At 42.7% G+C, this 13,533-nt stretch overlaps 1 protein-coding gene across 5 annotated transcripts in view; it reads right to left on the bottom strand.

The window, feature by feature from the left end:
- Positions 1-13,533, bottom strand: part of DLGAP1 (DLG associated protein 1) — a 324,532-nt gene that overhangs the window by 112,470 nt on the left and 198,529 nt on the right. For 3 of the 5 annotated variants that reach the window (XM_077778153.1, XM_077778156.1, XM_077778157.1), the window contains exon 5: positions 2,673-2,702. The exons of the other annotated variants lie outside the window; for them this stretch is intronic. In XM_077778153.1, the coding sequence (XP_077634279.1) occupies positions 2,673-2,702 (30 nt within the window). The remainder of the gene's footprint in view (positions 1-2,672; positions 2,703-13,533) is intronic. 5 annotated transcript variants of the gene reach the window in all.

The following is a 13,533-nucleotide window of genomic DNA, read 5'->3' as shown; positions in this document are numbered from 1 at the left end:
GAGAAAGAGAAAGAAGAAAACTGCGTGGCAAAAATACTTGGTGAGAAGTAGCACAGGGAATCTTTGTCGATTTTCTCTTACCACTTTGAGAACTGCTTTTCCTTTAAAACAAGAGAAAAGAAAAGACAACCTACCTAAAATATTAATGCTATTGTTAGAGTTCCACGATAATCCAAAACAGAGTCATCTTGGAAGAAAAGGTAGGTTTCATTTCTGGCAGTGAATCCCCTCCACTGAGTTACATATTCCTTGACGTGATTAACTCTATAAAGCGACCTTGAGTTCATCCCACAGATGGAAAATCGCAAGAATAGTCATCAGCTAAGCATTCATAAGGACTACCATCTGAGGTTTGATTTCGAATCAGGAGATAGTGTCTCACGCACATTCCACTGAGCGTGCTGGTCAAAAATCTCACATTCCAGATGCAGCAAGAATGCATGCATGGAGCGCGCGCGCACACGCACACACAGACACACAGACACACACACATACACTGGCCTCCAGATGGCCCCTCGCACACACGTTTCTAACACAGTTATGACAGAGCATGCTCCCAAGCCTTCAAGCTTCCACAGCCCTCAGCCAAGAAGCTGCCCCAGAGATAGAAGCTCAAGCAGTGGGTCGTGGCGGGCCTGACCTCTGATACCCACCCCTGCCCCAGCGCACTTCCTGTCAGCCCCAGGGGCTCAGAGAAGGCTGAGTGATAATAAGGATGTTGAAGAAGTCCCAAGCAGGCATTCTGTTTCTTGCCCTTAGTTTTCCTCACTCTCATCGTGCTCTGGAAATGGTGAACTTGTTTGGGGTCTTCAGATAGGCCATGATACCCAGTAGTGACAATAGTCACTAACAAAATGATGAACACGACAACGGTTCCAGCAGAACAAGAGTTTTTAAGTTATCTAACATTCTTGTGGCTTCCTGGCTTCTTAAAGCATTTGCTTGATTTGTTTTTCAATCCTTTCGTTGCAAGAGGAACACTGTGCTGAAGCCAGGCAGGCAACGCAAAGCTCTGACTTCAAAGCCATTCCTTGATAAAACATCAAAACAGCCCAGGGTGGACCAGCTGTTATCTGGAATTCTACAGATAATTCATTGAAACTCAGCGCTCATTAGCTCACTAGCCACCAAGAGTTTCTGCCATTCTCGTGGTCTTGCTGGATTTTGCCGCTGTGTCTCCTGTGTTTTGTTAGGCAGGGACAGGTTTGGACCATCTCTCAATAAAACTCCATGTTAGTATGCAGGGGACACTTGACTCCTCCTTACCTCATAGAGGCCAGAAATGTGAACCGTGCCCTCCCTGACCCTGAATGATAGTGACATCATTTTGCTCCTCTTTCTCGACCTGGAAACATGAGTGTCTGTGCTTTCCCCCTGGTCCTTGGCTCACTTTGGAAGAGTAGCGGCCTGCTTCCCACCATGAATGTCAGAAATATTGCCTTTTCAACATTGTTCTGTAAAATGTGATGACACTACATCTTCGTGAGGCACAGAGTTCCCCACGTTGGGTTTGCCAGTCCTGGGGGTTCATTATGGGGCCCCTCCTGCATCTCCCAGTCTTCAAACTCCAGCCCACCTAATCCCTTTGCTTGAATCAAGCAGATGGTCTCACCACTCCTTCTCCCTTGCGTTTTTCCGCTTCCCACCTTCATGCACTGCCCGTTCAGCAAGCCATGTCTCCCTTTAAATGTGAAGACTCACCTGAAAGCCCACCACCTCTTCCGAGGAGCCTCCCCTGATTAAGTGGGGATGCAGGAGCCTTTGAAGCATGACTGACAAACTCCCGATAAATGAGAACACACACACACACACACACACACACACACACACACACACGCCAAACACAGGAACTCACAAGAAGAACAAATTACACATCTGCTACTTTCGGACAGTGCGTTTCTATGAGGATAAGGAGATCAGATTTATAGCAATAACCAATTAATTGTTTCAGCAGATGGGGTATTTTTGCATTCTTAGGGGTTAGCAAATGCTGCTGTCCTCTCCCACCCCAATCCACATCTTTCCTTAGATCCCTTCTCCTTTTCTTCTTAGCTTCCTGGATGCACAAGTGAAGGGAACTACCACTCGCCGGATATGGATGGTACAAATAACATGGAAGGAAGCCGGGCTTGGTGCCTCCTGGGTGGTGGATCGCACTGCCCGGGAGGAGCCTGCGTCTGAGACCGGTAAATGCCTTAACCGCTTAGTGTGCTGTCAGGGAGCTTTAACAGCCCCATGCCCACATCCTTCTTGGGCAAACATACTGGCTACCTTGGGATAAAGGACCAAAACACTCTAGAGAAGGCCGTGCTGAAAGAATGGGGAGGCAAGCTTCCTGGCAAGACTCCATGTCCAGCCTCAACTAAGGTTGCTGGAAAGCAAGGGGATCTGTAAAAAGCACTGGATCGGAGGCAATCACATCGGAAGTGGAAGCAGACATGTTCGCTCTCATAAAGCCTGCCCTCTTAGGCCAGCATTGACTCCCCTGGTGGAGGCCTGAGAGACTCATGGCATAAAATGACCCGAACAAAGAGAAACACAGATGGAATGGTGATAGCTGGCAATTAGAACATGGTGCCACACACCGCTGCCACAGATGCTTTCTAGCTACAAAGCCACGCTAGGCAACCTTTAAGCAAAACAGTATTGACTGTGTGGTTGTAAAAACGTACCTTCGACTGCAGAACTCAGTTTTATGACACCTTGAATAAAAACAAAAAGTGGCAGTTATATAATGGACCCAAATTTCCTTTTCTAGTCTTCTCAACACACACACACGCTTCAGATCTAGAGTTTTTGCCGGCATTTTGAGAGTTTAACTAAACAAATACCGACGTTGAAAACGAAGTAATTTTCAGTCCTCGATTAGACCTGATGGTGGCTTTACTTCCCCCACTAAAACCATTTGGGGGCGTTTTTCACTAAATAAGGGATCTGACATATTTTTGGATAAAACAAAGGCCAAGTCTGTCTGAATGACAATTTCTCTAGGTAAATCATGCTGGATAAATGAAATGATAAAACTTCACCCAACAGGACACCGGTGTCCAGTGCTTTCTATTTAATGTTATGTATAGAGATCATGATACATGTTGGGGCAGGGTATCTGTTGAAATATACAGCAGGTGATGAAAAGCCATGGTGTGATCTGGCAACTTCCTTCTCTGAGGTGGTTGGGCCAAAGGCCGTTTAGTGTTCAGATGTGTTCAATATTCTCGCTTCCTGCAGCTCAGTGAATGGGCTCCCTGAGCATGTCACATTGCTCCTGAAGCAAGTAGACCTTACTTCTGACTGGATATTCATGTGCCTTTTTGGTGAATTTCAAGATGAAAATACTCAACTGAGATAAATTAGATGGGGTGCAATGATTTGATTAAACAATTTTTTGGCGGGTTAGAGTTATAAATAAATAATATTCCCCCAAACCTATGTGATAGCCATGATACTTGAGGCTGAGCAAAAATGTCTATTTACAGTTTCATGTGGTTGACATTCGGGTTCTCTTTCTAACCAGAGGAGTTTCAAATTAAACATGGAAACAAATCCTTTTTCAATGTTGGTGAGGCAAATTGGTATGAGCGTGAACACACACCGATTTTAACAGATTAGGGCAACAAAGAGACAAACTTGCTCTCCGTTACAACTTTCTGAAAAAGGTGCTTTTAAATTACCTATCCAGGTTCAGCTTTCCTGCAGAACCAGTAGTGTCTGGTCACTGTTTAACGAGGGAATCTCCAGGGCCAAAAGTATGCATATAAATGTGTGTGTGTTCATTATGATTTTTACTGATATAAATGATGTGTGGTACATAATCTACAAATAAAAATAAAACCATGGTGCTCTTTATTGCACATTCCTTATAGCCAATTGAGTCACACAGAATGCTTTTGTTGATTTTGGTCTACCTCTTGCATCCATAGCCAGCAAGTCAACTATGATTTGGCAAAATCACGCACTGAGTGTCATCCAACCCGCTCTTTCCCTAATAAGTGTATTATCATTACATCGACTATGTGATCTACTGTGGAACTATTTTTCACACCGTCACAGAAGTTATTTTCATTGAGTTAGAACTCTTTCAACTTGAGCACTTTGTATAAACTTCCACCCTGGCCTATTTCAAGCCACCAGCCTGATGTCAGCAAACGTGGAGTTGAAATGTGGAGTTGTTGCAAGCAGCAATACCATTGTGTAGTGTTTTCACCACGCGAGTTCAGTAGTTGTATAGTAGGAGAGTAAACTATAGTCAAAGGATGAGGAAGGTAAGAGTTTTAAGTATTTATTACCTTTGTTTTTATTATAATTTACTTAATTATAAGTTTATATCACTTAATTTATAATAATGGCTGTGTTTAATCATGGGCTCACATCACGTCCCAAATTATAACAATTCGTCCCTGCAAGCCTGTATGAATCAGGTCTAGTGTAATGTTGCCATAACTGATGTTTCTTTCCACTCAGGCCCAGAGAAGAAAAATCTTGATCTTCAGAAAACTTTCTGAGCTATTCACAAAAGGGGTCATAATTTAACTGAACGAGACAAACGTAAGTAAGCTTAGCATTTGCTGTTATTTTTCCAGTAACTTCAAAGCCTCTTAAAACTGTCACATGTAAAAATATACTATATATATAGATCACCTTGGAAATAACAGTCACTGACAATCATCTACGAACATAACCTAAATGGACTTGCCCAGTCCGTGTATGCCAAGAAGTATGAGTCACTGGCTTATTAAACAACGATCCTGTCTTTTTTTAAACTGTAGAATTCTTATATTGGAAACCAGGTCATGATATTGATAGTTTTTCAGCCATATTTATTTTTGTGTATAACCATGGTGTCAGCAACTGCCATTTAAATTAAAGGAAGACAGTGTGCTCTCATCAGGGTGCTCTGATCAGGCTTTATACAGGTAAAGGAAGAAAACCTAAACAAATTCTTATGGGATTTGTGGGTGGTGTTGGACGAGAGCCTCGTAATATATTTATTGAATAAAGGGGAAACGGGTAAGTTAAGAAAACTAATAACAGTCTGGTTTTAAAGCTCTAATTACAAACATTATTTTAATAAAGTCTTTAATGATTTGTCAACTCTGTATACACTTCTCTTATTTTTTTTAACCCCCCAAATCAGGTGTTTTCCCTATAGTAGGATAGACCTTTATGAAGATATTGCAAAGTAATGATGTTGTAGTGAAAATACAGAATTGGCTAAATCTAATTAGACAGCTAATATTAATGCTATATAAGAATTGTAGGATAAGGGGGAAATAGATTTTATTTTAAAATACAAATATTAAAAAAATTGAATATTTAAGGAATGATTGATGTTGATGCTGAAAAGCTACACGTAGCACTGTTGACTTCCAGGACACACGATAGACATTATCTGGTGACTGGCTGACATTGACACTGCCTGTAATTCAGGGTAAGCCATAACACATACATATATGTATATATACACACAAATATGTATATAACCCTAACCCTCCCCACCCCCTCCCCTTTAATTTTTCATTATCTGCAGAATGTTTGAAAATAAAATTTAAAAAATGAGAAAAAAAGGAAAAGAAAACAAACTCTTCTTCCCTCAATTTGATATCATTAGTGTAGCAAAATTCCTAATCTTGTGGGTGATTCGTGCAGACCTTGTCTACTGCCTTCCTGCAAGACAGAGCAAATCACTACCTGGGTGTGTTTCCTGTAGCCGTTCTCCAACCCCAAAGTTATTCCACCCTCTTTCCTACCACTCTCACCAAATTATTCATTGCAGCTGATCTGTAATAATTCTTAAGAGAGTCAAGTTAAGAGGCGCCTGGGTGGCTCAGTCGGTTGAGCGTCCTACTTCGGCTCAGGTCATGATCTGATGGTTCGTTGGTTCGAGCCCCGCGTTGGGCTCTGTGCTGACAGCTAGCTCAGAACCTTGGGCCTGCTTCAGATTATGTATCTACCTCTCTCTCTGACCCTCCTCTGCTCACGCTGTCTCTCTCTCAGAAAGAAATAAAACATTAAAAAAAATTGAAAAAAAAAAAAAAGAGAGAGTCAAGTTAAAATAATCCACACTCAAGTATGAATGACTAGGGCTCACTACCATCTTCCAGTGACATCTCATTGTTGTTGAAATAGTAATACAATTTTTAACCCTAGCTGACAAGGCCTTATGTCATATATTCCTGTTTATTTTGTTATTCCTTCTACTTTATCTCACCTGACTTTCTCCCTGACTCAAGATGCTTTAGCCACAAGTTTGTTTTCTTCGTGTGCCCTGCAATGCTAATTCCTTTCTGCCCCTGTGAGTCCTCTTAGTGCTGTCTCTCACTCAAGGGCTTTCCTCAGACCTGCTAGATCTTCCTACACCTAGTGCTTTCTCGTCACTCAGATATTTCTTCAAATGTCACTTCGTCAGAGAGCCCTTCCTCGATTATTGCATTTAGAGCAGACCCAGTAATAACTCTGTAGACTATCTCTCTCTTTTATTTATTTATTTTTATACTAGTTATAAATTCATATATAGTAGTTATAAATCCATAATTGCTTGCAATTGTGTCATTGATTCATCACTTGGTACCTTGTTTATATCTGTCTTCCTCATTAAGATGTAAACAGAACGAGAGCAGGGACCTGGTTTGTCTCGCTACTGTAACTCTCTTGACTAGAATAGTGGCTGGCATAGAGCAAATACTCAATAAATATTTATCTCATGAATAAGTGATCATCCCAGGTGTTTCCAGACATCCGAAAAAGAGAATTTTAGGGGCATGTGAGTGGCTCAGTCAGTTCAGCATCTGCCTCTTGGATTCAGCTCAGGTCATGATCTCATGGCTTGTGAATTCAAGTCCCACATCACACTCTGAGCTGAGAGTGCTGAGCCTGCTCGGGATTCTCTCTCTGCCTACCTCCCACCCCCCTCTGCCAAATAAATAAGTGAACTTAAAAAAAGAAAAAAAGTTTCTTTTTAAAGAGAATTTTGTCAATCCCTACAAATGTAATTCAAACATTTTGTCTTAATTGTGGATATTGTCGAACAGAATCCTCAGATTTCATTATACTGACCACTGCCTATTTCTACTCAGAGGCTGGTTTTCATGGAGGGTAATGAACATTGATGTGTAGAGTGAATATACAAAAATTACACTAATATTTAGGTTTCGAGATTATAGTGCTAAAAAGATTCCCAAGAAGAATTCTATCAACTAGTTGGAGACAGGGTTATGCTATAAATGGACTCCAAGAAATATCAGCTGATTGATTTTATATCTAAGTATCTCAAGAATCTGCAGTATTCTTTTCTCTACTGTCCTCACCATAGGCCCAGTCATATAGCAATGCTCACACGAATCTATGAGATATGATGTGGACAGAGAAAGAGGAACTAAGAAAGGACCATTCAGTTTTTAATGTCCTCCTTCCAGTGCATTCTCATACTGGAGCAGAAGTGGTCTTTTTAAAAAGCAAGTCCAATGATGTCATATTCCTAACCCTTTAAATGGCTTTTCATTCCTTTTTTAAAGTTTATTTATTTATTTTGAGAGAGAGAGAAAGTGGAAGTTGGAGAGGAGCAGGGAGAGAGGGAGAGAGAGAGACAGAGAGAATCCCAAGCAAGCTCTGCACAGTTAGTGAAGAGCCCGATGTGGGGCTAAATCTCACAAATCATGAGATCATGACATGAGTCACAGTGGGACACTTAACCGACTGGGTACACAGGTCCCCGGCTTTTCTTAACATAAAGATCACAAGACTTAACAGGACTTGCTCGGCTCTTCATGATGCAACCCATGCAGAATAAAAAATGCCCACAAAGTCTACTATTCACCTCCCACAGAAAGATGAATCAGCTTCTTCTTGAATCCAGGAAAACTCCATGATTGCTTTGACCTTTAAAACAAAGCAGAAATGATGCTCTCCCAATGTCTGTGTCCAGGCCTTACGAACCTGGCAGCCTCTTCCTGTCTCTTGATTACTCCCTCTGAGAACCCTGAGACACCAGGTTATAAATCCTGAGACTGCTCTGATAGAGAGGTCACATGCGGACATTCTGGCAAATGACATAAGATGAGGGAAGAAGCTGGAAAGCCCCAGGGAAACTGTTGGTGGAGGCTGGGAGGAGAGGGAAAGGCTGGCCTTGGACTCCAGAAGGAAAGTCAAGTCATCTGACGTAGTGGTGGGAAGTTTGGCAACATTATGACCTGCAATAAGATGAGAAATAGAAAATGTACCTAATGAATGTATAGAGGTTTAGTAAGAAGATTTCCAGGAAGAACGTGTAGAGTGCCAATTAGATTTTTTAAAGAATTGCATATGATAAAGTACAGACAAAGGTGTGTTAATAAAAAAAAAAAGACGACTCAGTTTTCAAGCAAAATTTAGAGAAAATACAGAGCTAGTACTTGTTGGTTTTTAAAGAAAAGATAACAGGGTTTCACACTGCTAGGCTTTTCAAAGGCAAAAGGCTCCCAAAGTAAGAAATTGACCGAGGATGAGGATCATATCAAGGGTGTAGCTGTAAGATCCCTCCCCCCTTTTTTTATGACTTTAGAATGATTTAAATATATGCCTCAAAATCTCACATAGAGATGAAAGGGTTTCTAAAAACCCTGAGTGTGGTCCCATAACACCCCGACTCTGTGCCCAGGCCAGAGAAGGGCCTGTCTTGAGGAACATTGTGGATGTGTTTTGTCTTACAGAGTAAAGCCTAATAAGATTCATAGGAAGCCCACAAAGATTTCAAGAGAAGTGTATTAGTGGACACATTATCAGCATGGACAAAAATGGGCAGAGGTAGTTCAAAGTGAGAATCTTTAAAGCTTCCAAACTTCTACAGGCAGGGAATAGGGTGAGAAAATCAAGCAGTTACAATTGACATCTTGTGTGCTATAGACTGAATCTTGTCCCATACCCCTGCCCCCTGCCCCAGTGTCCTATGTTGCAGTCCTAACTTACCCCTAATGATGGTATTTGGAGATGTACCTTTGGGAGGCCATCTTCTGGATAGGAAAAAAGTTCTCACCAGATTCTGACCATACTGGCACCCTGATCTCAGACTTCTGAGCCTCCAGAATAAACATCTGTTGTTAGAGCCGCCCAGTCTGTGGAGTTTCGTTATGCAGCTGGAGCTGGGTAAGGCCTTGTGGAAACAGGATTGATAACTCAGAAGGTGCAACCAAGAGTTTGGAAGGAGGAGACAAGAGCTGCAGAGAGCCATCCGTGGGGAATAGGACTGGGCTCCCCAGTCAACGAACTGGGAAGATGTGGATTTCAGAATTGCTATGGACAGTAATTGCTCTGTGCCCCTTCCTTCCTCCACTCCTGAATGAGAGTGCGCATTGCATTTGTCTCCTCTCTGTGTCATCAGAAGATGCTGGGTGTGTGCGGAGCAGAGAGCTTTCTATTTTAGTTCCCAAGTCTTCATATTGAGAAAAGTGATACTAGAGAACTGGATCAAGGGCTCCTCAGCAACACCTGAACCTTATTTAGGTTGTAAGAACCTGGACCTCAAACTTGAACTTCATGCCATAATGAGGTGAGATTTCTGGAGGGCTTTAGAAGGAGTATATTTTGCCCTTATAGGAGTCTAGTGTCATCCCAAGGATGAAGTGTGGCTGACTAAAGATGGCCACAAATTATCTGAAACTGTTCCAATTGAGAAGTGACATCTCTGTCATTTTCTTTCATCTGGGGGGCTCTGTGACTGCTCCAACCAATAGCATATGGTGGAAGGAATGCTCTGCTTATATCTGGACCCAGGTCTTAAGACTTCCTATCATCAGACACTATCCCTGGGAGCCCTCAGCTGCCACATGGGAAGCTTTGAAGTCACAATGCTGGAGGTGGCCCCTACAGGTGTTTTGTTCAACATTCTCACCTGAGCCCACATTTCCAGCCACTGAAATCAAGGTGCCAGGCATGTGAATGGTCCCATCCTGGACCCTCTAGACCAGCCCAACCCCCAGATGAATGTGGAACCCTAAGTAAATTCTTGGCCCATAAGATCTCGGGTATAAGAAAGTGGTTGTTTTTAAGCCACTATGCTATGTATTGAGGTGATATGTTGTGTAGTGACTGAAACAGTCACTGAGTCTCTGACCTCATCTTGTATCGTGTCCCTGAGGTCTCTGTTCTCCAGCCACACACCTCTTCAGTGCTCTGAATATTACCATGTGTGTCCCCCCGCCCCCTTCTTGATCTTTCAGCTCTTGGCTTATGAGGATTTTCTCAGAGAAGTTCTCCCTGACCATCTAGATTAGCTGTTACAGCAGATGCTCCCACAAGAACAGTCTGTCTTTCTTTGAGAGCTATGATCTCTGAGATAATTCCGTTAATAGTGCCAGTCTCCACCTCTAGATTGTAAACTCTGTGAACAGAAGGCAAGTCTCTTTGATCATCACTGATTTCCCAGAGTCCAGCAGTGTGTCTGGACACAATGGGTATTGAGTAAATATTTGTTAAGTGGATGAATGAAATACTTGATGCAGCCGATAAGGACTCCCTTCTGTTAATTGTGCCACTATTCTTCTCTCTCACCTACTGTGAGCAAATTTGACTCAAAGCCATTGTAGCTGGGGAAGGGCAGTGTGACTCCGAATGAGGTCACTACTGCCTTGCTATTGGCTGTGAAGGCAGCTCAGCACAACTGAAGTGTCTGCTGTTCCTTCTGTAACCCCTGTGCAGAGACCAAGAGGAAGCTGAAGGTTGCTTCTGGGTGTGTGTGTGCACAGGTGTGCAGAGAGCACAAAGACCAGTCAGTGCCCACTCACATTTATGTTTTTGGTGGAGATCAAGGAGCCTTTCTGAGACTCTAAGGAAAGCTGTAGGTGTTCAAATTGTCTCCATTATTTCCCTGGGCGCCTGGGTGGCTCAGTCAGTTAAACGTCCAATTTCAGTTCAGGTCATGATCTTGCGGTTCATGAGTTCAAGCCCCGTGTTGGGCTCTGTGCTGACAGCTCAGAGCCTAGAGCTTGCTTAATATTCTGTGTGTGTGTGTGTCTCTCTCTCTGACCCTCCTCCACTCACAGTCTCTCTCTCTTTCAGAAATAAGTAAAAACGTTAAAAAAATTATCTCCATTATTTCTAAGTGTAAGTTTATTTAAAAAAATTTTTTAATGTTTTCTTTCTTTCTTTTTTTTTCTTACAAATAGTTTATTCTCAAGTTGGTTTCCATATAACACCCAGTGCTCATCCCCACAAGCGCCCTCCTCCATGTCCGTCTCCCCCCTCCCCCCCACATCCATTAGTCCTCATTTTTTTTCTCAGCATTCAAGAGTCTCTCATGGTTTGCCTTGTTTTATTTATTTCTGAGAGAGAGAGGAGAGACATAATGAGCAGGGGAGGGTCAGAGAGAGAGGGAGATACAAAATCTGAAACAGGCTCCAGTTTCTGAGCTGGCTGTCAGAACAGAGCCTGATGTGGGGCTCAAATCCACGAACCATGAGATCATGACCTGAGCTGAAGTCGGATGCTTAACTGACTGAGCCACCCAGGCGCCCCCTAAGTGTAAGTTTAGAAATAATTCTTACTATGTTGTGAGCTCTTTTCTACCCTACCCCTTCAACCAGAACTGTGGGCAAGGGAATGGCTGTGTGCGTGAGTGCACACGTGTAGGGAAAGATTCCGTGCGGTTCCGTAACTGCTGCTCCCAGAATTGTTTTCTTAATATTGAATTTGCATTCTGCTGTTTTAAAACATGCATTTCCCCACTTATTTAGTCCCGTGAGTGTGGAAAATAGATCGTTGGAAATAGTCTTTCTTAAAAATTTTCAGTTCCGTTTGTTGAAGTCTTTACTCTGTCATCTTTTGGTCTAAGTGAAATATGCCTAAGTTGCTATAAATGTCCTTAGAATTTCATGTCATAATTTAAAAACCATTTTCCTTCACGTTGTTATATTTCTCTTAATGCTAGTCTCCAAATGGGTGTGTGTACAATGGTTAAATGGGTTTGGTAGGGCTCCTATGGGAAGAGGGAGGATCTCTATCTGCCCATAACATTCTTGCTCTTTTTAAAAGAAGACCCACCCCGCACGGCAGGGCGACAATGCAGACAGACATGTCCCACATCACTTTGGTGAGTTCACACACTCTGGGACTCTGCCTGTTTCCATTTCTCTGATTTGTCCTCTCTCCCCAAGTGCATAATACCGTACTTGTCCCTTTTGAACATGTAACAGATTAAAGAGCTGGTCAGGAGGCAGATGTAGGCACACCTTTGATCTCTCATCCTTGGGGGTTAAGGGAGGGCAGACACCTGGCGGCTGCCAAGCTGGAAACAAAACACAGGCCTGGACTGGAATTGCCTTAAAGGGAGCCGCAGCGCCAGCCAAAGGGGCAGCTGGATGTGCTGAATGGGCATGGAGGAAGGGGAGCCCACGGTTGGGCAGAGGACCAAACGCAGAGTCCCAGCAACGTGATTCAGGCTAGCAAGGGGTTGGTCGGAGTAACTGTTTCTTAGCCAGAGGACTGGAAAGATCAGGCCGAGAAGAAACTAAAACGTAATTCTTTTGCAAATAATATTGCAAAACGTTCAGCAGTGCACAAATGCTGAAAGACAGTATTGATGGCAATTCAGGAAGCTTTTAAAGAGAGGATTTCTGCTTTTTTTTTTTAGTTGAACTCTTTTTTATTAAGGATTTCACCTTTGCAGCAGGATGCTGCAAACTTTCTTAGTTAAAACGAAACCTGGGCCGTTTCCTAGGACTTTTAGTGAAACTGCATTGCCCCCTGGCGTTTGCATGCCATCCTTACGCCGTTTCATTAGAAGCCCAAAGAATGCCGGTCCAGCTCTGGAAGGATGCGGCTTCCTGTCTCAGCTGGGATCAGAGGACACAGTTTTCACCCTCAAAAGTAGAAATGGTTTGAAGAGACTTGGGACGGATGTTTGAAATTAAGACTCTTTCCTTCTCCACCCTCAGTGGCATCTCCTGAGATTTTTCAGTAGCTCTTAAAAGAAATTGAAAAAAAGTAATCTGCCGATTGTTAGTATGCAGATCGTCACGTGAGTGGCTGCTCAACACCCACCCATTTTTCAGAGCAGCGCAAATATTTCCTGTACTGTAACACCTTTCCTAACTTGTCCTTGGCATACTGTACACACCTCAATTGTCACGTGTCTCTGCCTTCATGCTTACTTCTTGACGGAAACTTGAATGTAAGAATTATACCTGACTTATCTTTGTAACCACTGTGACTAGCGTGGTGCCTGGCAGATAGCATGTGTCCAGTAAAAGTGTGTGGCTTGCACATAACGACGCTCTTCACAAAAAGTTCCTAATCAATAGCAACTGAAAGTCAATATGGTAACAGAACTGGAGGCTGGAGAACATGACCCTTGGATGGGACTTAGAGTGTTGTTAAGCCCCTGAAACTATAGAGGCACTGTGTCCAGCTGTGGGGGAGGGGAGGTAAGATAATCTAAAACTAGAATATATCTAGTTCTAATAGTCTAGGAATCTATAAACACTATTCAAACTTCAACTTCCAATTCTTTCCCAGATGAAACTTTACTCTAGAAAAGTCTTGAGTATATTCATTATTACCCCACTG

This window comes from Crocuta crocuta, unplaced genomic scaffold (genome assembly GCF_008692635.1).
Source record: "Crocuta crocuta isolate KB4526 unplaced genomic scaffold, BGI_CrCroc_1.0 scaffold26, whole genome shotgun sequence".
NCBI lineage: Eukaryota > Metazoa > Chordata > Mammalia > Carnivora > Hyaenidae > Crocuta > Crocuta crocuta.
The sequence above is the reverse complement of the archived record's forward strand: the minus strand, read 5'-3'. Positions and strand labels throughout refer to the sequence as shown.